The sequence below is a fragment of the Cuculus canorus genome, chromosome 6 (genome assembly GCF_017976375.1).
Source record: "Cuculus canorus isolate bCucCan1 chromosome 6, bCucCan1.pri, whole genome shotgun sequence".
Lineage (NCBI taxonomy): Eukaryota > Metazoa > Chordata > Aves > Cuculiformes > Cuculidae > Cuculus > Cuculus canorus.
The window spans coordinates 38,114,866-38,141,649 of NC_071406.1; the positions used below are offsets into that span (position 1 = coordinate 38,114,866).

Genomic DNA, 26,784 nt, shown 5'->3' on the forward strand with positions numbered 1-26,784 from the left:
TCTGTGAGAGATTACAAAATACCTAATAACAGACTCATTAAGTCTTTAATAAAGGGATGAGGATTTCTATGAGGAATAGTATTTTACTCATGGCAAGGAGATAGTTGCCCATCTGGGAGGTAACCACACCTTTACGTGTGTAACCCAGCGAAGCCTCTGGCACTTTCACCAGTGGCAGTCTGTCATATCTCTGGGGGTTGGCATGCAATGCTAAACAAGGCATTCTTTCACCTGATCAGCTGCAGAAAATGAAAAGACGGCTAAATTGAAAGTTCAAGGATTAAATGACAACGTAACTCAGCATAAAGGAATGCTGTGTCACACAGAGCTGCAAATAAATACTGTTAAGTTTAGTTCCAAGTGCCTGATGCCCTTCCTATTTGTTTATGAACTAGAATGTTGAATTTTCATTGCTAGGCATAAAATCCTCCCTTCTTGATCCCATTGTATCCAGGGAGATAAAAACAACCAACCATCTGCAAACCATTGATGTGTGCGAAGATGTGGAAAGGCATGGAAAAGATTCTGCTCCTTTCTTGGTCTAGGAGAAACACAGTTGTGCCACAAAGATTAGTACCTCAGAAGATAGGAAGGAGCGGAAAGCACTGTCGCATCCTGGTCTTTGGAGAGGCCAGCAGAGCTGCAAGGCACTTCTTATACAGGGTGGAGAGTAAATCTACCACCCACCGCTGGGCTCGTCAGCTGTGATCGGAACTAGCACTTCCACCATGTGCTGGAGAAAGGTCCAGAGCTCCTGAGGCGAACTCATCTCTTCACATGGTTTCTTCTTATGCTCTTTTTCCACAGTAGCAGTGCTTTTCATGTTGTTTCTTCCTACACTCTTCTTCCACCACAGTAGTGGTTTTCTTATTGTGTAACCGACTAAAAGGGTCTGAGGGGAAGACAAATCCATAGCAGATCCTGGCTGTGTCTTTACAATCACGCTTTCATTTCCCTAATGGCTCTATTGTAATTAGATTTGCAAAACCAGCAAAAGGTCCCATTTTGAATGGCAACAGCTGTTGATATCGAGATTACATTGAATAATTTTCACTGCTAAACAATAAGAGCCTCTTGTCAAAGATTATTTCCCTGGCAGAAGACTTTTCTTTCTTCCCTGGCTGCCTCTCCTTTTCCTTTGTGTGCCGGACACCACAAAACCTCTCATCAAAAAGCCGTTTACAATTTACGTGGCCCATACGAAGCAATAGTTACACATGTGGCTACTATTATTTTGTTGCACAGACCCTTAGTTCTGGCTCAGATACAGGGGCTGCAGATGTCCAAATGTAACAAGGGATTTGGGGACTTGAGAAAACGATGCTCCTGTACAAAGTCCAGTTTCAGATAAACCCTTTGCACCAGTCCCCATACAAAAAAACAGGGCAGTATCACTTCTGTCTCACAGTAATGCTGCTTGGGTGAGCTCAGCAACACCAAGGAGTAGAGATGAAAATTCCTGCCAACAAGTCATTAATAAAAATGCAATCATTTTGCAGGCCTACACTTAAATGTCAACAGCTATATTTGCTACAAACCAGTGGCAGCTAGAAGGAAAGCTAAGAGCATTGCTGCAGAAAGTTGTTCTCTATAGTTTTTCAAAGGGATGTAAGCTTTTCTTCTGATAAGCTGCTGGACGTTCATGACTGGAGCCTGAATGGCATGAGAGACTTGAAAAATCTAAGGTTACGTCACTGCTGTGCACGCTCTGTTTTCAGGAACGAGACAAGAGCTTTACCAAGCCAAACGGTATGTAAATCATCATATGCTACCAACAGGAAACAGGACGGTTCACTTCACAGCATTTGCACTTACCCTTGAGTACAGTTAGGATGACACGGATGGCACTCACGGTCCTCATCGGCGTACTTGAAAATGAAGCTGTTGGCGCCCTGTAAGCCATCAGGACATTTTTCCACACAGTTGGGACCATCCTTAAAATGGAAACACTTTGTGCAGTGGTCAGGTCCCTGGAAAACATGGAGAAAGAAACGCAGTGCATTCAACTTGCTCTGTCTTCTTCTGCGCACTGGAATCGCAGGTCCGAGACTGACAGCACGCTCAGCAATAACTGTAGCGGCATTTCTTTCCCAGTCAACAGTGAACTACTTGTACGGTTCCAGAGTAGCAGTGTAAATCCTGGTGCTTTTGGCCATGAAGCCATTCTGTCAGACTAAATTCCAGCTTGTAAACAGGTTTCTCATTATTACTGGTGTGCTTAACACAAGGATCTCATGCCCACTTAAACTCTGAGAGGTTTCCTGCAACGTTGCTCAATACCGAACCACATTAACAAAGCAGCTGCCTTTCAGAGAGATCCCTCCCTCTGCATTCCACAGTTAATTTTCCACACTGCATCCCCTCCATGGCATCTGCTCACAACAATCTCAAAGACCTACAAGGTCTCCTTCTTCCCAATATATGCACAAACAGGACAGTTCTGAACTACAAACCAAGGCTCCTGGACAATGTAAAAATGAAATTTTAAAGCTGTGAGGATAAGCCAGCGTACAATCGGATCTGTTGTTCAGGCTGGGCCCTGGTCTAGGATTTTATGTCTATCAACCCTGCTACAAATCCAAATTTCCCTCATGGGTTGAACACTTGAAACATTAGGTTCTTATTTTATGGTTGTGTTGCGGAAAACACAGCATTGCAACAAAAACGATGCTGGCTTTTTTCCCATTCAGCAAATAAGTCAAAAAAATATGGCAGTAAGTTACGAGCTGAATTTTTTCAATGACAAACAGCCTAAAATACAACTCCTCATTGCCCAGGCTACTTGTGACCTTAAATCTTAGCAATATATAAAAGACTAAAAAAAGAGACCACTACTACCTCACAAAAGAGCAATAATCTTTGAAAGAAGACTCATTCGCTATTCTAAAGGCAAAAGTTGCAGTTAAGCTTCATTCAGGATGCATAAAAAAAAAATTAAAACAACCTAAAAGGCTAATATGAGTTTAAAATAACCCAAAAACCTAAAGTAAGAGGTTGACACAAACTCACACTTTTTCTGTGGAATAAAAAGGTGGCTGAAGTTGTAATAGACCAAGACAGAACTGAATATAAAGAATGAATCCAGGGATAGAAGAGGGCACTTGTATCACGACTGCACACAAACTACCATTTACAAGTGTTGGGCATTTGTACCACTGAGGCATTAAGACAACTCGGGAAAGGAAAACATTTTAAACCACTTTCTTAAAGATGTTGATCTGAAGTAGTTTATCCCCAGCACCAGAGCTCTTTCCCTACATGCAGAACACACGTATTTTCTTTTGTTAACATTAATTTTCATTGCCTGCTTTAAGGTCTGTAAGCAGAAACTGCCTGAGCTTTGGCGCACTCAAACAAGTCAGCCCATCCAAACCCAACCGGTGTCCTTACCGGCCCGTAGCAGGTGATCATGTTCTCTTCCATCTTCTCACACTGCGGATCACACTCCACGCAGACAGAACCATTGGCAAATTCCCGGAATTCCCTAGGAGAACATTTTGCAGGCAGGTCAGGAGAAAGCAAGAGGGAAACTGAAGCTGAGACAAAATGGCTGTCCCCTCAGCTGGTGGAGATCACCCCTGCCTCGTTAAGGGCGAGGCAGCACCACCTGAGATCAGTTCTGGTAACGAGGCTGCCTCGCCTTACAGGTCCTAAAGCCACACCGATCAGCAACCTCGCCCACGGGCAGGTGAGCAGCCAACATCTTGATTACCACAGTTTGGTTCCTCCAGTACCCAAAGGTGCTGCAGGAAAGGTGGGGAGGGGCCCTTGACCAGGGGGTGCAGGGACAGGACCAGATGGAACGGCTTTAAATTAGAAGGGGGACGATTTAGAGGAGACCTTAGGAAGAAATTTTTCACTATGAAGTTGGGGAGGCCCTGGCCCAGGTTGCCCAGAGCAGTGGTGGCTGCCCCATCCCTGGAGGGGTTCAAGGCCAGGTTGGATGGGGCTTGGAGCCCCTGATCCAGTGGGAGGTGTCCCTGCCTATGGCAGGGGCGGGACTGGATGGGCTTTGAGGTCCCTTCCGATGCAAACCATTCTAGGAGTCTATATGCTGGGAGCAACAGAGAAGAGCAACAAAGCTGGTGAAGGGGTTGGAGAACAAGTCTAACAAGGAGCGGCTGAGGGACCTGGGGTTGTTTAGTCTGAAGAAGAGGAGGCTGAGGGGAGACCTTATTGCTCTCTACAACTTCCTGAAAGGAGGTTGCAGAGAGGAGGGAGCTGGGCTCTTCTCCCAAGTGACAGGACATAGGACAAGGTGGAATGGCCTCAAGCTGCGCCAGGGGAGGGTCAGACTGGATATCAGGAAAAAATTTTTCACAGAAAGGGTCATTGGGCCCTGGCAGAGGCTGCCCAGGGGGGTGGTGGAGTCCCCATCCCTGGAGGTATTTAAAAGACAGGTAGATGAGGTGCTCAGGGACATGGGTTAGTGGCAGACAGGAATGGTTGGACTCGATGATCCAAGAGGCCTTTTCCAAGCTACTGAATCTATGAAAACTGGAACGTTTCTTCTCTTTCCTTAAGAAATATGGACTTCATTAACAGGGCAAAGCAGTACATTTCTCTATTTTTCTCTACGGAATTGTCCCTCATGGCTCAGATTATGGAAGCCACTTGTTCTATGTGAGACATCACTATCAGAGAGGAAAGCTTTAGAAAGAGCATTGATCTCAGCGCTGTTCTTGTTGGTTTAGTTAAGTCTCTGAACACACGCCTGATTTCAACTTGTTCTCCACAAGGCTCATACGTTTTACATCAACCACAGTTCTATACTGAGGGCTGCATCTATAAAGTGCCAAAACAAATCCTTTTGCTCATTTATTTCAGGTATCCACAAGAACTATCACTCAAGTGTTTGGGTTTTATATTAAAACTTAAAAGGAGGGGAAAAGTAGTGATAGTGGGATTCCTTCCATCAAACACCAGGTATTCCATTTCAGCTTCTGGTTGCTACTCACAATAACCTCCAGCGCTTTCTTTACACCATTTATCTCACCTTCTTCTAGGCAGAGAGGAGAGAACACCTGAAGGGGCTTCTGCTCTCCCTCTAAGGCAGAGGGAATCGATGTCACTAGCTGATTACGGACAGCTCAGCTTTGCAGATGGATCCCACCCTGTTGCATCACCCAGTGAAACTATTTGCCATGAACAGGTAAAGATGTGCTGCACACACACGTTGGTGGGTTCTAGCAATACTTGGGTACAGATAAAGGCCTCTGTGCTTAGCTTATCCGAGTTCTCCCTCTGCTCCTCTACAGCCACTGGGATCTATTTCAACTAAACAGCTCAGAAACACCTCACTTGACCACAGCCAGAATACGCCCTTCTCTGGCTTTGGAGGTAGAGCTGTTCTGTTGGGGTTTAATGCCCGGAGAGGTGAGTTTGCAGAGCTCTCAAATTAAAGGACAACTTCTCCCCAAGCCCAGGTCACAAATCACATATTTAGGAGGAAACTCAGCCTGTGGAAAGTGTAAATGCTGTCACAAATTGATACAGATCAAAACACCCTGATATTTGGATGGTCATGAGAGGCCTCCTCATGACCTTACTGTGAAAGGCTCTATGGTGGCATCATGAAGGGGGAATGTAGGCTTTTAACCTTCTAAAGCTGAGTCTAATATGATTTTTTTTGGCATGCATTGTCCAGACTGAAGAGTTTAGAATATTTTCACATATCTATGTGAAAATGCTCTTTCCATAACATAAAATGTTATGGCTTCATAGGTTGAAAAAGAAAGGAAAGAAACAATTCAACAATCTTATTTGCAATTAGCAGTTTGACCTGAAAAAGATAACTACAATAACTTCAGGTTTTTACCTTGACTTTAAAAAGAGGTGCCAAGGACCTTGTTATATTGTTACAAAGTGAAATTCTACTTGCTTCCCTCCATAGCCTAATTATGAATTTCTACTGCTTCAGCAAATAAATAATAATATATAGAGCAGCGCAGCTCTATTTTCTGTCCTAAGCCAGACTCAGCCACCCCATCTGTGCTGTATGTAGGTACTCCCAACCCCATCCTCCAGAGAAGATGACGCACATCTGTGAGTGGGAGAAGGAAAGAAGTGAAGAACTTATGTTGTTTTTACTATTTTTTTGTGTGTATACACATATATTTTATTAGGAAAAGAAAAGAGAGAAATTATTCCTGCTTAGTGGTCCTTATTCTTTATCAGATGCCTAAATCTAATGAATCTGAAAGAACAGAATGGTGTGTGTTTCTGAATAATGTTGTCAATATTCAAGTAGTGCTAAATGGTGGGGGTTTCAGTCTCCACCTAAATCAAACTGTTCCAACCATCAGGAATGCAAGAGGTGCAACAAACCCTTGATGCTGCATGAAAATTTTAGGCAGAAGAATACCAGGGAAAGCCTTCTACACACGTTCAGATTTGGAAAGACTTATAACTTATCCCAAAATATATTGATCATATTGGAAATGGAACCAGATACTGATTAATGTAACCCCAAAATAATTTACTCGTGAAAGTCCTTGAGAAAAAAGTGGAATGGAAATATCTTACCCATCATACAGGTTACAAGAGTCGATGCAGGTCCTTCCCCTGATAAAGCGCTTGCAGGAGAGACACTGGTCTGGCCCTGGGCCCCAACAGCCATCACTTGAGCATAACTCATTGCACACCATTCCATCGGCGGCTGCAAATAGAGAAGATTCTATTGTCAATTCACATACTTCTCTGAAATCCGAAGGAAAAGAGTTCACTGAGCAGGCAGTGCAGGGATAGGACAGGCGGGGGTGGTTTGGAGCTGAAAGCGGGGAGATTGAGATGGGATATTGAGGAGAAATGTTTTGCTGTGAGGGTGGGGAGGCCCTGGCCCAGGTTGCCCAGAGCAGTGGTGGCTGCCCCATCCCTGGAGGGGTTCAAGGCCAGGTTGGATGGGGCTTGGAGCCCCTGATCCAGTGGGAGGTGTCCCTGCCCATGGCAGGGGGCGGCACTGGATGGGCTTCGAGGTCCCTTCCAACCCAAACCATTCCATGATTCTACAATTCTGCTACAATCAGAGAAGTCAACTGAACGTTCAGATTTGCTAGAACTAGAATACAGCAAACCCAGAAAACTATCACCATCCTACTAGAGACACACCCTGTGCTCTCCCAGTTTCAATACGATATGCACATCTGGTCTTTTCCATTCAGAAATGATATAATAGAGTAAGAAAAAGGCTTAAGAGCGCTGCACCGGCGATAAAACCGGAGAAGAGCTTCTATACCAGAAATAAACAGAGCAGCAGCCTTAGATGTAAGTAAGAAAGGACATCATAAAGGTCTGTAAAATCTTGAATGACAAGAAGAAGATAAGTAAGCGTGAAACAATTGTTCATTGCTTCCTCCAAGTCCCTCCTGGGCACTCAAAGAGACAGGAACCCAATAGAGTTCAAAACAGAAATTTTTCTTCATAGAAGGCATAGATCAAGCTGCAGAATTCCCTGACACAGGACATGGTAAATGCCAAAAACGTAAAGGATTTGAAAAATCAATTGTCCAAATCCCCAGAAGGGTTATTAAACGAAAAGATAACACACTGCCTCTGGACTCAGGGCTCCCTGGAAAAAAACCTCATGGATGGTAAGGGAAAAGCTAAAGGAAATTCACCATTAACTGTGTTTTTAAAAACTGTTTCTTCCAAAAGCACCTAAAGAGCCAAAGAGCCTTCAAAACTACTGAAGATAAACAATGGTCCCTGTCTCAAACCCAGAATTCAGCTTAAATAAACAAAAAAAACAAAGGGGTGAGGGGGGAAAGGTTGTTTCAAACAACATAAATAATTCTGTATTGTTATTTTATATAATAAGCCTTCTGTACATGGATTTCTAGATGGCGGTTCCAGATGGAGAACATAAGCAAAGAGCAAAAGGAAAAACATGTTCTCTTTCCAGCAGCTGAAGAAAAGTCCATTTGCACAGATTCAGCCAGAGCCTGGCATGTGAAAGGGCAGATCTCTTCATCTGAATTCACTCTTGCGTGATGAAATGTTTTATCCAACATTTATGTTACATACCAGACTGAGTAGTTTAAGAATAGCAAAGATTTGAGATGGCAAATAGATACACACCTGTGGGGGGGGGGGGTTTATAACCACTGGAAAGAATCATCATAGAATAGTTTGGGTTGGAAGGGACCTTAAAGTCCATCCTGGATCAGAGGCTCCAAGTCCCATCCAACCTGGCCTTGAACCCCTCCAGGGATGGGGCAGCCACCACCACTCTGGGCAACCAACTACATCCACCCTAAACATATTTAAAGAAGTGCAATAGCAAAATCAACAGAAAACTTTATGGCAGAAATGCAGAGAGCCCTCTGGCAGCTTTATATCAAATAAAAAGATAGCTCTTTGCATACTGGTTTTCTGCATTTTTTCCAGTACAGCAGCATAGTTGGGTGATGCGCAAAATAGCTTTATTTTCATTTTGGGATGCCTGACAGTTTTGTCTCCGCTGCCAGGACTGGAATGCTGCAGCCAGACACTGTCCATTGCAATCTGCCTGAACAATTAAGAACTACACTGAGTTTTATTACTGGGGAAGCACAAAGCCCTTCTAAACCACGACAGAGTCAGCAGAAAGATGCTCCCTGCTCTCCACTGCATGTTTTATGCTGGCGGTTCTGTGCTGTGGTGTATATAATGCCCCACAGCTGGACCACTGAGTATCCGTCACACCAACCCAGTGCCCAGGAGAAGACGCTGCTCCACGCAGCGCCCCACTTCTTAACTGCTCTTTAGTCACTGCTTTCCATCATCCAGTCCTGCCTGATGTTGTTGCCTAGCCCGTGTCCTCTGCCGCGGGGGCAATTCCTGCACCTCCTTTTGCCTGCTGACACACAGGCAGGGTGCTTTCCTTTGATCTACATTTCCTGTCCTGTCCCTCCTCCCACTGCCACCTTGCTTTGTGACCTCTGAATTCATCCAAAAGCACTTCTTTCAAGAAAAAAACTGCACTAATTGTATGCCTGGCTTCTCTCTCTGAGCCCACACAGCGAGTAGGCAACAGGAGCAAAGCTGCTTCTCTATTCCTTTCTCCATGCAATGGTACCTTTTGCTTTATTGAGACTGAGAACAACAGATTTTCATCTACTTCTTTCTTTTTCTGCCTGGAACATTTTCATTAACTCAATGTCAGAACAGGACGTTGCACCTCTCCGAGCAGCAGAGGGACCAATCCAATATTTCCAGTCCTCCAGCCTTGGCAGGCAAACTCATCCCAAACCAAGAGATCCACTCCCATCCTTCCTACCCACGCAGCGGTGCTGCTGGCCCTGCCCAGCTCTGCTGTCCCATACAGGTAATTCTGCAGGCAGACAAGCACTGTCTTCTTCAATTTAGTACCACAGATCACCTCGACACGAAGTCTGCTCCCCGGTGTCTTACTAAGGCTGGAAAGCTTCAATATACATACTTCTTTTTTTTAATACCACATACGCTTCCTCAACGACACCAGCCAGAAGGTGTTCAGAAATATCTTCTTGGTTCTTCTATTGCCTCAGAGCTCAGATCAGCCAAATATAAAAAAATTAATTTAGGAGTAATTCCAGGTGTTCAATTAATTTCCTTAAAAGCGTATTAATTATCAGAGATCTGAGCTATTACCACGCCATTACAGAGCGGTCTCGTTCTCTTTCCCTGAGCTCCACTGTAACTCAGGAGCCATTCTTCTGCCGTCAAAGGAACCACACCACACAAAACCCACATAAAGAGAGACAAAAAATTCAGCTTTTTCCTACTGCCCTAACCCTGCCTTTTTAAAAGCATGACAACATTTTTATAACAACTAACAGATGTAGTTACAACTACCTGGTGTCCCTGCCCATGGCAGGGCGGTTGGAACTGGATGACCTTTAAGGTCCCTTCAAAACCAAACTGTTTTGTCAGTGGTTCCACTCCACTGCCATTTACTAAACTTCACCTAAATCAAAGGAACCAGGTGGAAGTTTTGCAGCAGCAACACTACCTGTGTAGTCTGTGCAATTCCTTTTCCATCTGCTCTTAGACATTTCAAAGGATAACACTTGGATGCTTGAGGTGGTCATCACAGAGGAACCCCTATTATTCCTTAGGACTTGGAGCACACCTGGGGCTCCCTCAAAGCAGACTCCAGCCCTTCGTGGCTGGTCCCCCATCTCCCTTGATGCCACTCAGCCTCGTGGTAAGGGGTGACCGACACTGAGCCGAGAACTCCATGAGTCCTGCGTCCTGCTGCAGGGACACCAGGGGTTAACAGACACCTCCAGGCTCAACCTGTATCAGCAAATAGAGAAATCAAGGGGAAAAACCCAACCCAGAAACTATCACAGTTCTAATTAAGCAAACTTCTTATAGAAATAGTTTTGTTTTCTAGTCAGTGATTCGCTTTACCTGTCACACTATCAGAAAACCACCCTGCTGAGGGGATCCCTTTATTCTCATTTTCAATCTCAAGAATATTCAAAATCCTTCCAATTCTGTTTTACACACAGACATTGAAAGGCAGTTTTCTCTTTGCTTTCTTGCCTTTTTTTTGTAACTTGAAATTGTGCTTTTATTACTAGTGACTTCCTTTCTTTTCGCTCTTCTCAGCTGTCAGACTACTCCGGGATCAGAATTTATTTGAGCACGCAGCACAGTGTTGCACTAAAATTCCCCTTCAGACAGCGGGTGACAATCTCACAAGATAGCTCAGAAAACAGACTGAGTAACCTTATGCAAATAAAGTGAGAGCTTTTCAGTAAAGAAAATCATGATTGCCCTACTGAAATCCAGCCAACACAGCGCCTGTAGTCTATGAAAAAAGTAATACGAAAAAAACAAACACTATTTCCTTCTTATTATTCTAAGTCACAGAAAAGTTTTCATCAATGAACCTTGGCAAGAAGGGATTCGCTATTTTACAACTTATAAAAACCCATTATGCTCATCTTTCTTCTTTAATTACAGGGATGGTTAAAGGAATGTTTCCATTTTAGGCACATTATTTGGCATTTCCATGGGCTGAGAATATTCAGAAGCTCCAGCGTATCTCACGGCCATACGCAGTAGGGAAGAACAATAATGGTTTAGAGAGGGACTCATTTTCATCTGGAGTTTCAGAACAAGAATTCCTTCTTTATGAATGGGGTCACACAGGTTAGAGGCAGAAAGGTTTCAATGTTTTTCTCCAACCTGGATAGAACACAAGAAAACCAGCTGCTTAAAAAAGGATAAATTATTGTGATTTGGCTACACACTCATGGGCTTGAACCAAACTTCCATGAACTCCACAGGAAAGCTCCTGCAGACTTCAATTAGCATTGTATCATGCCTGATAATGAATGTAATCATTTATTCAGGTTGTTAATTGGTGGCTAAATTGGTATAATACATAACAATCACATTTCTAACAACCTTTGCCTGTAAAGGTTTCACTGCAGGTGTCACTAAAGCTGAAAGTAATTACTTAAATAACTTTGTATAAAAGAACATTTTTATCTACATTTATTTGGTGTGCACTCAAATAGGGTCCATCACAAAAAAACCCGAGACTGACCTTACAGCTCAGGAACCAAGAGTGGGGGGGGGGGGGGGAGAGACAAAGTGATGGGTATAGAACATGTTCTGACCTGTCACGGTGAGCCATGGCTCAGCTCAATCACTTCACTCAGTGCGAGTGGACGTGCGTTCGACTAGAGAGGTTTCCTTACCCTCGGCTGGAAAATGTCAGTGTGCAAGAGGGAGCAGCGAGTTCACGTCAAGACACCGCGCCAGCCCACAGCACTTTGTGAAGCTGTTTTTAGTTCGTTAGGATGCTGTTAACATCCCTGTGCTTGAGCGCCTGCCTGATTTGCAAAACCTGGCTTCCTCTCCTCAGAAATCAAGCTCAAAGGAACCTATTTTTTGTTGTTAGAAGACGTGAAAACAAAAAGCAACAGAGATCCTCAACAGCCTTCCAGAAAATGATCTGTAGAATGGCTTTTCATACTTAAAGCACGGAGCAATTGTAAAACCTACCTACCAGAGCACTTTCTTGAGCAAATAACTTTAGACTTACTCATTCTGCATTCATAATATCTATAATGAAGTAAGTTTTACGCACAAACTGTGTTTAACATTGCAGTTGATAGAAGAAGACAATTAAAAGCCTACATTAGATGAGAGCACTCTATTTAAGATAAATGCTCTCCAATTGATTCCCACTTGGCTTATCAGTTTGTAGGTGCTCATTTGGCATCTGAACTCTTAAACAGCCTCAGGAGACACTATCAGGCTGTGCAACAACTGTTTAAGACCCAATTTGTGCCTTGTCCTCAGCTTTTTTCCTGTAACCAGCCTCCAAGCTCAGGCCTCTTTTAGGGCCTTCAGATGATCACATTTTGCTGGTGTTCATGTCCTACCATCCTTTCTGCAGTGCTCAGCCTCAAAGCCTTGACTTTCTATGTTTCCTGTGTACACAAGCTTGGACACAGACATTTCTATCTCCCCACATGTATGTGGGGAAAGTGGAGAAGAGGGGTTGCATTCCTTCCAGGCACCCACCCCTCTCTGGCCCTGCGTGGGACAATATTATAAAGACAACAAAAAGCAGTAGAGTATCGTGGGGTTTATGGACATCTTTTTAAATTTAAAACCCACACATTTTTCTCCTGTACTTTCAACGTTCTACACACAAATGAAGCCTGTTCTAGACTTTTAACCAGCTTTTGGAAAAGCCATCTCAAAGTGGTTGTAATATTTGGTGACTATTTTAATGTTATCAAGAAGTGGCAGAAATGACAAGATGAAATAATTGATGGTATCAGGAGCACAAAGTGTATTTTGCATGCCAGATAATTCTGTAGCATTTCCACAGACTGAAATCTGTTGTCTTTACCTTCCTTATCGAGAAAAAAAGAGTTCTGCCAAACTCTATCATGTCACTGTTACCCGACTCCCCCTCCCTGGAGGTGTTCAAGGGCAGGTTGGATGGGGCTTGGAGCCCCTGATCCAGTGGGAGGTGTCCCTGCCCATGGCAGGGGGTGGAACTGGATGGGCTTTGAGGTCCCTTCCAACCCAAACCATTCCATGAGTCTATGAATTGCCCCCAAGTGAGGCAGCCACAGTCAGGAAGGTCTGCAGCGAGCAGCGGCACTTACTGCAGTTCTCCGCCTTTTTATTCCGGTGAATCACTGTCTTTTGGCTGGGAGTGCTGAAGAGGCTCGTCCAGTTGACGGTGTGGTAGTAGCACAAATTGCTGTTGTCTGTGATGTAGATGTTGCCGGCGCTGATCTGCTTCAAGGACTGAAACTGCAGAGAGGTAATGCCTTGTTGCTTTAGGATGAGTAAGGAAAGGCCACTGTGATGAAGAAAAGTAAGAGAGAACAGGAATAAGCTCAGGAAGGTGAAATTTATTAGTGCTGGTTGGAATTTTCCTACTATCAGTAGTTCCTATTTCTTAGGCAAAACTGAAATTTGGTCAAAAATCTTATATTTTGGGGCAACACAAATGTTTTCTGAGCCAACTTCCAGTTCAGTTGCCTAGGAAATTATGAGCCCTGTGATATCACAAACTGTGACACTCGGCGCTAGGCCAACTGGGCCAGCAAAACCCCTCACCCAGTTCCATTTCATCCATTAATGTGTTTTTTGAGATAAAGTGCTGTTGAGAAAACTGAATAAACCCTGATTTTTTTTTCCTAAGATGACAGAATTAATACTCTGATAGTTTACACGCAAAGGAGAGGCTGACAAAGTCACGCAGAATGTTTTAACATCTTCTGTCAGGCATCAAATTAATGTCATTTATAGCAATACAGGGAGAAATTGTTATTTTCAAGGAAATTTTTCCAGCCCACTTTCTGCATTTCATTTTTCTTTTGTTGTAGTACATGGTTATCTCCTTTCTTCATCAAAGGAGCGGTAAATGATTGTCTGTGTAACACGGAAATGACTGTACACATTTTATGACTGAAGATTAGTGAAGACAATATCCAGTGTCTGGGCATCCTTTTGCATTGTATTTTAATTACTGTATTTTAATTATTATAATTGTTTTCCAGCTGTTCCAAATAAAATTTGCTACTTCCAAGCAGGATGCTGGGCTGTAATTCAACCTCAAGGTTTCACTGCCGTAATCTGCTTTGGTTGCTGCTTAGACGCCAGCAGATTCCCAGGACTGATTTATCATATTTAACCAGGAAACGGGGTTGCTGAATGCATCATTCAGGTCTTTTCTTGTGCTTCCCTCATTACTCCTCACCACATTTCCTTCCCTTCAAACCGATTCCTCTGTGTGAGGTGTTGCAGGGAAACAGCTCTGGTACAAATAGCAGCACAGAGCTCTGTACACCCCGCCTGCAAGGCACCTCAGCGATTTCAGTGATTTTATCCATGTATTTATCTTTTACCACTTCTTAAGACCACATTGTCCTTCAGGCACTTCCAATTACAACCATAGAAACTTCCTGATAACGGGGCCAGGTTTCTCTATTGATGTCTTCTATGCTACACTTCACATTCATGAGTTATTTTAAACCATGAAATGTACGTTCCAGACAACGAGTGAACAGATACAGCAATGAACCAAGACATTCATTTTTATCAAATCATTATTTTCTAAAGGTATTACCTATTCTAAACAACTGATCAACAGAGATACCGCTAATGGATACCCTGGTAACACAAACATAGCAATTTATGATGCCTTTCCCAAAGGATGTTGTGTTCTCTACTGCTGAACAAAGATCCTTTGAATACTAATAAAAACCAATTTCATCAAAGGAGGAAGAACCTTACCTATAGAGAGCTCTTCCACCGATAGTCACCAAGTTAGAAAACACCCTGAAATCTGTCATATTCTCAGGCCATGACTGTATGTTCAAATACCCTGAAGAAGAAAAAGGTAAGCGTGTGAACGTCAATGATTCCAGCCATAACGACTGCTTTCTTGCATACCCGAATCCGGAGAAACTTCGCTAGAGAGGAAAGACAGCGCTCATATCAGAAAATAAATGAACAGATAATGAATGCTGCAGACTTTGAATTCATCAGCCTGCTCACCACGGTCTCCTCCAGGAAGGCACAGGAGGACTCAAACAGTCACGGTGCCATCACATCCTTTTAACAGCCACCTTGGACCTAAACAGAGCCTGGAATCTTGCAAGGTCTCCAACCCTTTTCAAAACAGCAGTGGCAGAGAAAAATGTAGAATTCCTTTAATTAAGAACATGCAGTTTTAAATTGTGCTGGTGACTTGGGACGGAAGCTGAGGTATCTATCACGATGCACTAAAATATGACAAGACTTTCCTAAAACAGGGAACCTACATTGGTTTCTGAGTGTGTTTGAGGACTGCTCGTTAGCAGAGAGCATTCTCTGCACCAGTAGGTGGAACTACTGATGTTGGGCTACAGAGGCCTCCACAGAGGGCAGTTCCCTGTGATTTTGACTCAGTATGGGATTGAAAGGCAGCACAGCTTTTAGCAGTGAGGGAATCCCATGGAATGAGTAGTGCTGCGACTGTCTGTTACACAGTGTGCTTGAGAATGGCAGTGTACAGACACCGAGATGCCAGGGTATCTTTAATGTTAACGAGGGAGACATTTAGAGCTTACTTTCATTTGCAAATCCCTCTGGTTTGCTAAAATACACAACTTTTGAGAGGCAAAACACATGGAAGAGAACTCAATGCCAATGCCAGACACTTGTTGAGCTCCAAACAGGCCATAGTGGCCAAAAATGTGGTTTTGTTCATTAAATAGAATTTCTTTTTTCAATTTTCCCCATTTCCACATAATCAGCAATCAATCAAGAACTCAAAGCTGTAGCATCTTCCTCTTTGGTGAAACAATAAGCAAGTTAAGGAATACCTGAGTTCTGGCTATATGACCTCGCAGAAAAGTCACAAAAGATGAGAGGCACTAACACCCCTGCATTGTTCAAGACTTGCAGAAGCTAATGTGCAGCACCATCTGCAGTCAAACCAAGAAAGGGAGCTGAAAAAGCAGATTGGCTTGTCTGGTTTTCCCAGGGCATATTTCAAAGTCAAGACCAAGGCTCCTTGCCCACTCAACAGTAAGGTCTTGGTTGTCTGAGGCTGCTGCACCCCAAAAGTAATGGGTATTCTGTATTCTGACAGGCTCAGAGGGTTGAGGTTTTTCAGCCTGGAGAAGAGAAGGCTGCGGGGAGACCTTGGAGCAGCTTCCAGTGCTGAAAGGGGCTCCAGGAAAGCTGGGGAGGGGCTCTGGATCAGGGAGGGCAGGGAGAGGAGAGGGGGAACGGTTTTAAATTGGAACAGGGAAAATTTAGATTTGAAATTAGGAAGAAATTCTTTACGATGAGGCTGGGGAGGCCCTGGCCCAGGTTGCCCAGGGCAGTGGTGGCTGCCCCATCCCTGGAGATGTTCAAGGCCAGGTTGGATGGGGCTTGGAGCCCCTGATCCAGTGGGAGGTGTCCCTGCCCATAGCAGGGGGTGGAACTGGATGGGCTTTGAGGTCCCTTCCAACCCAAACCATTCCATGATTCCTGAGCAGAGGACAGCACAGCTGCGAATACCAACCGATACTGAAGTTGTTGTGTATTGAACTCTTGTGAAATGTGATTTTTAAGAAAAAAAAAGCATGTTGTGTTCTTCAAAAAAAAAGCCAAGCAATGACAACCACAAACACAAAGTGAGAAGCTCAGATTATAGGAAATCAGAATTGTGTTACCTGTAATCTCTCTCACTGTTTGGAAGATATTTAGCTTCTCTGGGTTGATGGCGGCAATTGTGTGATACGGGTCGCTGAAAGATAAAAGGACAAAATGTGATACTCAGAATAAAAAAAGATCAGGCTGTCAAAGCTGTGCCATGTAGAAAGCAGCATTCAGGAGGTCAGCACGTTGCTTTGAGGCAGCATATGCTCCAGATTTCCTCAGACAGTTTCCAATTTCTCCAGATAGTTGTTCCTGCAGAACCTGTGTCTAACATCTCCCAAGTCATCTTGAAGGAAAATAACAGTGCTTAGCATCTTTAAGTCTCAAATGTTTCAGCAAATATTTATGCTTGTGGAAAATTAAGGGATCCTAAACAACCATGGGTGACTTCCCTAAAGGAAAAATGTATTTTCAACATAATTGTGTTGTGTGCCACAACTTAGCAAATATTTTTTCCCCTAGTTTTAAAAAAGACTCTCTGACTATTTAAGAATCTGACTAGAAGCCTAACCCAAACAAAAATCCTTTTAAAATGCAGGAAAAGGTTCTTCTGTAACACTGTGTGATGGCATTTTTGTGGGTTTTTCCAGGGTAGGAAACATCCTTAGTAGATGTGGAGCATGCATTTCCACCTCTCCTCCTTCTGCTTTCCAAAAGACATCATTCTTGGAACTGGAACACGCAGGTAATCAACCCGTCTGTCTTTGGGGACAGGTCTCATAAGTCTACGCAGTGACAGACCGATGGAATTGACTACAGGTCAGCAGCAACAAAATGACTTCTTGAACCTTAACATAAAGCCCAGTGGATCACAAAAGCATCATAAACACTTAATGTGAACAAAGCAGAGCTCTCAGAAAACCAGATAACAAGTTGTGATGACCTAACAGATAGATACACAGCACTGGGCTTTTAAAATGCATTACTATTAGAAAAGGAAAATCCTTGCCTGCAGTCAACATGAGGTTGCTGAATTTCACCTCCAAATCCTAAGATAAAGTAGATCCTGCCCATGGCAGGAGGGGTGGAACTGGAAGGGCTTCAAGGTCCATTCCAACCCAAATTACTCTGGGTTTTACAACCCAATAATAAATTACTTGTCTAGCCAGTATTTTTAATATTTCCTTGCTGCACTGATTTGCAAAAAATAACAAATTTTAAACAAAGAGTTGTTATGGAAATACAGAGTTATTTTAATTCACTCTTAAATCTCCTTCTCTTCTTTTACATATACTACTGTAATACTGTATACTACTACTGTAATTTATGCTGTGGAAAAATTCAGGGTCGCAGAGCTCGGTGTCCTCATACTTCACACCTGATGGAGTGAGATTTCGTCATAAAGAATAAAAGTCAAACTGCAATGCGCTTTCAACATCACGTGTCCCAGGCTTATACGCTTTTAATAACATAGAACAAAGTATTTTAACCCTCTGCTTTATAGTCCCTAATTTAGATATTTTTGAGATTGATATGGTTTTATTCAAGGTTGGGTTTGGTCCCTTTAATTTAGATGTACTTTTTAAATAATACTGATAATTTTGCAGCTAATAAAACTTTTGCAACAAAAGCAGTTCTAATGCTCAAAATTACATTTCATGTAATGCACTGGAGTAATCCACACAAAATTGCTCATGTCTTCTAGCTGCTTCTCTTGCATTTATTGAAGTACTCCCTGCCCTGTGTGTCTGAAGAGATTTACACCCAGCCTCTCGGTCGGTCATCTGGCCGGATCAGAACGGGTGACAGCCTGCACACCGACTCCTGAGTGACCTCCAGGACTTCCACACGTTCAGAGCAGCATTTCCTTAAACCACTTGAACCAAAGCCCTTCTTTTTAACTCTGCTACATACTCCCTGCTAGGGAGATAAGTCCAACTACACAGCCAAAGCTTGCATTTGCTGGCCTTTTGAGAACCACCGAGCTGTAGGGTTCCACTGAATTCCATGTCCACTCTTTCTCATGGCTGGAGTCAAACCGTAGGTGAAATGTTATAAACAAACACTACATCAAATCCAGTCATTTCTTTCCACCTTACCTAGTAAGGAAATTTGCGGCAGGAAGCCTAGCGTCAATCGCTTTGTTATAACCTAAACATATCTGAATATACAGAAAGATTGAAGAAAAATCTGCTGGCATCACTTGTGCCAGAATTCCATTCCAGATCAACCTGCAGATAACCAGTTACTCATGTTTGCACCGTGCCATAAAGCCGCAAACACGGAGCTGGTTTGGGAACAGTATTTAAGATATCAAAACCAATTCCAAGCACTGTTAAAAGCACTGAAAAACCCTAAAAATCAAGTTAAAATGGGAAGCCTAGGCAGAGATAGAAGCAATTGGGTACTTCACACTGCTAATTTACCACAAAATATCTGCATGCTTACGGTAACAAAAGGGCAAAAGTGTTTAATCTTATTTGTGCATTTTAAGGATTTTGCTCACTTTAATAGGTTCTGAAATAGCTCAAAATATCATGTGTAAATCACCGTGGCTGATTACAACATGAAGGCTTGAATGAGTGAGAAGATACAATCATATCGGTGTTCTCTCAATGACAGTAAGAATCAAGACAAGAAAGTGGCGCTGGACCTCAGCTGACCACCAGAAGAGAGTAGGTGTGTCTTCCCTGGACACATCCTGATCCCTGCAGCACCGGCACCGCGCATTCACCTTTGCTACCTCACCAAACACACAGCACACCATGCCATAAACATCAGGGCACCGGCATCTGGCCGGTATGTCCTTCCGTAGAAGGAGACACTGGAGAGAATCTTAAATATCGGTTCTGTTACTCCACATCTTCAACTACGGCTTCTTCAATATGCAGTCGTATTTAGACCAAAATACTGCATTTAAATACCACCCTGCGCATGTCTGCAATTCAAACTGGGATATATATTTCAAATCTGATTGACAAGAGGGCAGCTTTACTGCATGCATGCGCAGAGACAGCCAGTCAGGCAGTGACAGTTTATGCAAGGTGAGGCGCTCCCTCTGTGTATTCTGCACACCAGGCTGCTGATCCCATGGAACGTACAACAAACTAACGCAAGGTAACTTCCCTTTCTCCCTTCTATTCTCTAATCAGCTGTTAATTTTAAGCCAGTAGTGAGGATTTCATAAAATAACGAAAGATCACAGTTGTCTTGACTCTTTCTAATGCAAACAGCCTACTCCATCCTTTCTTTTCCTAGAGGATGAACCACAAGAATCAAGGTAACAGTTTCCTTCATAATGGAAGGCAGAAAACTATTTTTATCCTGGATCTGCTATTCCAGAAAAGCAGCCTGTGGCCATCATTAAGAGGCGGAAGCAATTTGTTTCAGCTGGCACCATGAAGCAACATCTAAACATCGTGTCACTTACCCATGAATCCCAGTAACAAGGAAGATGAGGTTTCCATTGATCTTGGTACAGTTGACGAACTTGTCAATGTTGCTGGAATCCACCGTCTGAGCTGACACTAAACTCCCCGTTCCAATGCCATCACACGCTGCCAAAAGAGGGAATTTGTGTCAAGAACTAGGAAAAACGATTACTGAATCAGAACATGTTGGCCTTCTAGAAGGAAATCTTCCACTTCTTGCAGTGATAAAGCAGCAGAGAGGTGTTACAATGGCACCTTTCATCCATATTCCCAAAGAAGCACGTGCCAATCTAAACCAAGCAATCAGCTAAAGTACCTCTGGGAAAGGAACACACAGCACAGGTATTTCACACTGGATCTAAAGGTGAGTATGAACCACACAAAATCCTGCTCAAGCCAGGTGCAAACAGGTAGCTGGTAACTCAGCTCAGACCAGCCTGGTGGCCATGCCGTTTATTTGTGCCCAACACCCTGCAGGAACTGTGGCCCCCTCCAAGCTCAAGAGGTCTCCTTGACTCTGGTGGGTTTGTGAACTTAACCATTCACATGCCGTAAGGCCCTTCAGAAAGGACATACAAATAATTCTTCACTTATCATCGCAACAATTAAATTATAAGGACCAAGAGAAATCAGTGATTTTGCATCTGGATACTGCGTATTAATTCAGTTGCATTTTCTGGGACACGTGATGCATCCAGGAACAAATCCTTCATGATTTCCATCATGTAACAGATCCTGTCTCCCTAATGGCAACAGCAGCATACCTGAACCTCTTATACACACGATAACATTTCTCCTCAGAGTAAGGCTAAGAGCTTGACAGGAACACTCCATGTGCATTTTCATGCATAAAGCTATTCAGCAAAAAAGCAGTTTGCTGCAATTAGGTCATTGCCTTTGAGTTCAGCGTGTCAGCACCCTGCCTTGGCAGAGATCTCTGCGTTTGACTGTTTCACCCACGTGGAATGACCAGGAATTCCCTTCCAGACATGGCTTCCACTAGGACCAAAAAGATGGAGAGGCCCATGATGGTGAGATTTGCTCCTGAGACCTTCAGGCAGAGCGCACAAAGTCCCTCTGGTAGAGCTTGGGACAGCAAAGTAACCTATAAATTTCTGTCTTCTCAACGGCACAAACACTGAAAAGGTTCTCATCTATGATTTAGACACTATGAAAGGAGTTAGAAGATTCTGAGAAAACAGAGATATGTTTAAAAAGCAGAGGAAATAGATGGAAACGTGATGTATTGACAAGTATGAGTCATACCATACATCAAAGCCTGAGCCTCTTTGGAATGAGGAGAGGACGGCTCTAAAACACTTCTACAACAATGTAGAATATACAGAATATAAAGAAATAAAGAATAATATACGAAGAAATAAAGAATAAATATACAGAAATAAAGATTTTTTCAGATTTCTTCAAAACCAACAGAAAAACTCCCTTCATTTTTACCTAATAAAAATAATAGTTTGCTTTTATTACCATTTCAACTGAATAAGTTCTCATTCTATTGTACATACTTCTCACACAGCCTAAACAGCTCAAAGCTCTGTGGATATCTAAAGGCCATTAATATTCCACGACCCACTCCTAAAGGGTATTTCATGCCAAAGTAACACCCTGCTCTGCTCTGCACAGACCGCATTGACTGAACTACCCTTTTGCCTACCTTTAGGGCAAATGTCAGTGCAGGGCTTGCACATCTTAATGCCATTTTCTTCAACCTCCATCTTGGAGCTTGGACACGCACGGACACAGGAGCTGGAATCTACCACAAAGTTGTCTGTAGAGAAAAAGAAGATATTGGCAGGAGGTGAAACACTGGATTAATTAGTACCAAGACGCGTGTTTTTAGACTTTTATGTTGAATCATATTATTAATTATCTCAGCACTTCCACATTGAGACTAACATTTAATGTTCAGTGTTTTCAGAAGCGGACATGGTTTAGTAGGCATAGAATCATAGAATAGTTTGGGTTGAAAGGGACCTTTAATATAATCCAGTTCCAAACCCCTGCCATGGGCAGGGACACCTCCCACTGGATCAGGTTGCTCCAAGCTCAATGTAATCTGGCCTTGAACACCTCCAGGGATGGTGCAGCCACAACTTCCCTGGGAAACCTGTTCCAGGGCCTCACAGTGAAGAAATTCCTCCTTATACTTAGTCTAACTCTGCCCCTCTCCAGTTTATACCCAATCCCCCTTGTCCTATCACTCCAAGACTTTCTAAACAGTCCCTCCCCGGCTATCTTGTAACCCCTTCAGGTACTGGATGTTGGGGTTGTGTTGATGGTTGGACTTCATGATGTTAAGAATTCTTTTCTAACCTTAATGATTCTATGATTCTAAGTGTGTAAGCAAGAAAACGAGGCTATGCTTTTGCAGACTTATGAAAACCATAACTGTCAGATCTGATCCCTCTTCCTCCCCAAATTTGATTTTTTCATTAATTATGATAAGAAAAGCTGTAGTAATCGGAGAGAACTCAAAAGACGCTCTGCTCTGTCACTTCCATACATACACAAATTCATACATCTGGGATAAAGCACTGCACAAGACAATAACAAGTATTTCAATTATGCCTTGTAGAACAACTGCCAAAGGGGATACAGACCGATGCTGCCTAATTGAAAGTTTAATAATGTCAAGAAAGAGGAAAAAAAAAAGGGAAAAAGGTTCAGGGAAGTATGTGGACAAAGAACCACATTCTTTAAGTAGTGCATCGTATATCAGGTTTATAAAAAATCTTATCTGGCTTCAAAAACCCCAAGGCTCTGTTAAACAGAACCAAACCTTGACAGTCAGCACCTCAGCCTGCTGCCAACATGAACTGCTCCACAGAGATTCCATGTTTGGAGTTTGCTTTGGGTTGAATTATGCTTCCAATTATTATAAATTACTCATCCTTCTTATTTGTAATTCATGTATGAGATAATTAACGCTCAACAGAACTGTAAACTTGGTGGGAATGCAAGAGAGAGCAAGAATACTGCCTCTCTTATTTTCCTTTCCAACGAAACCAGCCAAATCGAAGACTATGTAAGCGATGACCCTCTACATTTTCTTGTTACTTGCCATCATCTGTCTGGCATCTCAGAGCATGTGGATTTTACAGCCATGGGATTATTCTGTTTTTAACTCCCTCCTCCCCTCTAATTTTAGTCTGGAATCTCAGACTGCATTGTTATCGGTATTGCATTTTTTTCCCCCACTGGGACAGAGCCACTCAGAAAATATTTATGGTAACTTTCTGTCAAGCCATCGTTACTCCAAGTTAAGAAAAGGACATCAGTATGATGAACACGTTTGGTGCAAGGCAGCACTGGCAGTGGACTGCTATTTTTCTTTTACAACCCCACTAACACAGCCTTTTGGCACTATTTTAAGAGCTCATTTTGAGATGTTCAAGTGCTAATCTAGAGCATGAATGTACCAAGCGATGGCCAAGAAAACAGAAACCTAATGAATTCCCTTTCTTTAAGTAAACTACTATAGTGTAGGAGACTTGGAAAGCCTCTGCAACTCAGAACGTCACTGCCTTTGGTTAAAACAACTGAGTTATTACCGGCTGCAAGCACACGTGGAGTGATTTGAGCTACTGCACTACGCACTTAGCTCTCATTCCTCACTGCTGTGTAAGGCTCCTAAAACACAACTTCAACTTTCCATCGCTGCAGGAAAAGGCAGCTAATGGGGCACTTACGTGGGCACTTTTTGACGCAAAAAGCCCCATAGGTGTACTTGGCATTGTGGTTGTGCTCCAGCTGGAAGGTGGTAGGGTTGTACACGAAAGTCTGGGGGCACTGCGTGACACACGCACCACTGTCATTGAAATTCATGCAGGCCTGCAAAGCAAGGGAGAAAACCAGATTAAATTAAGTCACATAGCTGCTTTGGGGCTTTTTAGTTTAAAATACACTCTTGATTGTTCAGACTTGCTGATACAGTGAAGAATGTGACGTATAGTTTTCTGACCTTCATTTTGGCTACTTAGATTTCTTGCTAGGATCTTGGCAAATACGTGACTTAATCTGAAACACAGTTGGCTGTTACAGCACTTCCTCCAAAAACATAACACCACTGTAATTGGTTTCATAACTGTTGTTACTACTAACAATCAACTAATTCACAACTCGATAGGATGTTCTAAAACTGCCAAGAGTGAACCGCTATTTATCATAGTCAGCCTAAACAAATGCTAATGACTTTTTCGGGGGTCCAACCTTTAGGTTTCTTACAGCATGAGTCCATCGCCTGGCTGAAAACTGAAATTCCCAATTAGAAAGCAAGAGGGATAAGAACTCCTTTTGAGTTAGCACAGGAGGGGATCATTTCCCTAAGTGGCAAGTTTAACAAGGTCAGTTGCTTCACACACTGAGAAAAGAAAATAGGACTTTGTATCACTTAGCATTCAAGCTCAGCCACCCGCAGCTGACCGAGGACAGGGCCCTGACAAATGAAGAGGCAAGCGTGTGGATAAAGGGAGTAATGGTATGCAGGGAAAATAATTGACCATGCAAGGCTGATAATTAGTAGTAGAAAAACCCTACTGATTTTGACATTCCTTATCACCACATATCGCGTCCATGGTTTTAACCACAGCTTATAAAAAACTGTTGGGAGTAATATTCACAAAGCGTACCGTAAATGTCAGATTTCATATAAATATGAAAGCTGCAGCCTGGCTTGGATCCCTCCAGCAATTTAAGCAACCACCGCCACCAGATTGTGCTTCCCCACTAACCTTCTTCCAGAAGCCAGGTTGATTTAGAAGTTTTAGTCTAGGGATAAATCCTTCTGGTCCTTTACCAAGTTGTAAAAATGGTTTACAGATGGTTTTCAGCCTTTAAGGAGTGAACATGCGTACTGACATGTGTGTGAAGTCCCCCCTCCCTCCAGAGCTGGGACAGACAGAAAATTGAAGATCTCTCTGTTCTGCTGCTTCTACTCTAACAACAGTCCTTATCTCCACCTGGATCAGGACCAGAGGGACCGAGGGAGGTTACTCATGTCCGAAGATTTCAGAAAGGAAAGGCTAATAATGCAACAAAGGGAGAAGGACAAAATCTGCTTCTGAAAGGCACAAGGAGATCCATGATGAAGGCACTGTCCTACACGGAGCAAGAGTTAAGCCCAGCTACTGATGCCGTCTTCCCTGGTTCTTTCGAATGTGTGTTGCAGAAATTGTTTCTCACAGAACTAGATCTTTTTTTTTCCCTTACAAAGAAGAATACAGTCACTTACATCATCACTCAGTACTCAATGAGAAGTCCACTCTACAAATAGGGTTGTGTCACCTTTCTGGTGCCACTGGACACTGAGCCAGGCTCTTTTATTCAAGTTTTAGATCCATTTTGGTTTTGAACGCAAGATAAGAACATCTCTAAAACTGTGTTTTAGCATGCTTGCTTGCAGTCATGTCAGATGATGATTATTGTTGTATTCTCATTAGACACTGAATATGCAAATGATTGTATGGCGGCATATGGAGGAGGATGGATTAATGTTATCTGGAAACACTCAAACCATATTTACCACAGGATGCTGCTGCAAGCTGCCATAATACGCTAAAGGATTTGTGATGCTTCGTAAACTGTACTTTCGCGTATTAATAAATACTAATTTACTTTGTTGCTTCAACACATTTTTTACATCTGCTGTTGACTTAGAAGGTACTCTATCATGTACATGACAACCATCTGATAATGGTTTAGCAAGTTCATAAGGTAAAGCACACCAATGCTCTTTGGAAAGATGGCACTTCCAGCTCATCTGGAAGATTTTGGAACCTCTAATTTATAACTATAAAGCTTTGTATACATTTGTATTTGCTTCAATAATATATGCAAACTTCTACCATTCGGTGCTAAATGCTGCCAATTTGTGAATGAAAACACAGGAAAATACAGGAGAAAAAAACAAAGTTCTGTCTCTCAGCGTTCAGCTGAGCGCAGTTGTCCATCGCCTGAAGGGTTACGCGGCTCACGCAGTGTGTTCTAACCAAGTAATGACGAGGGCTGAAAACTGCCAGACCCCTGCTGCACTTCCTTGACATTGCTCTCAGGCCAGGAGGGAATGAGAACAAAGCCCTGGGTGCTTCTCTGCTGGATCAGAACAAACACGCCAGTTGATTTTTAGCATACAGATTTCCATAACTGCCACAATGCGGAGAGTCTCACTCATTTTCTTTCAGGCTGCAGTACTGTGGAACTCACGCTGTACATAACTGCTTCCTCACAAGGGGAGGAGGAGGAGCAGATGCTGAGCTCTTCTCCCTGGTGACCAAGGACAGGACCTGAGGGAATGGCAGGAAGATGCACCAGAGGAGGGTTAGGTTGGACATCAGGGGAAGGTTCCTACCCCAGAGGGTGGTGGAGCCCTGGAACAGCTCCCAGGGAAGCAGTCACGGCACAAGACAGTATTCCAGCAGGGTTTGGCCAATGCCCTCAGCCCCATGGTGTGAGTGTTGGGGTTGTCCTGTGCAGGGACAGGAGCTGGACTTGATAGTCCTTGTGAGTCCCTTCCAGCTCAGGGCATTCTGTGATTAACCTTTGCAAACAGACACACATCAACATATTGGCCTTGAGGATGTTTCTCAACAGTCATACAGGAACAGTAACTTCATTTTTCCTCTCTCCTTTACCTTTTTAGACTGTACATTACACAGGAAAGAATGTTAATGTCCCATCTGTCTAGCCCAAAGCCAACACAGAACTTCCACTGAGTGTTGGATCACGCGTACCACGCATGCTGAACCTCTGCGCAAAG

The 26,784-nt window shown here is 43.1% G+C and overlaps 1 protein-coding gene across 3 annotated transcripts in view; it reads right to left on the reverse strand.

The window, feature by feature from the left end:
* The window catches only part of ERBB4 (erb-b2 receptor tyrosine kinase 4), a 669,634-nt gene that overhangs the window by 147,850 nt on the left and 495,000 nt on the right, over positions 1 to 26,784 (reverse strand). For all 3 annotated transcript variants that reach the window (XM_054070102.1, XM_054070100.1, XM_054070101.1), the window contains exons 7-15: positions 23,720 to 23,861; positions 21,685 to 21,798; positions 20,012 to 20,138; positions 16,656 to 16,729; positions 14,743 to 14,833; positions 13,104 to 13,303; positions 6,526 to 6,658; positions 3,391 to 3,484; positions 1,816 to 1,970 (exon numbers count right to left, since the gene is read on the reverse strand). In XM_054070102.1, the coding sequence (XP_053926077.1) occupies positions 1,816 to 1,970; positions 3,391 to 3,484; positions 6,526 to 6,658; positions 13,104 to 13,303; positions 14,743 to 14,833; positions 16,656 to 16,729; positions 20,012 to 20,138; positions 21,685 to 21,798; positions 23,720 to 23,861 (1,130 nt within the window). The remainder of the gene's footprint in view (positions 1 to 1,815; positions 1,971 to 3,390; positions 3,485 to 6,525; positions 6,659 to 13,103; positions 13,304 to 14,742; positions 14,834 to 16,655; positions 16,730 to 20,011; positions 20,139 to 21,684; positions 21,799 to 23,719; positions 23,862 to 26,784) is intronic.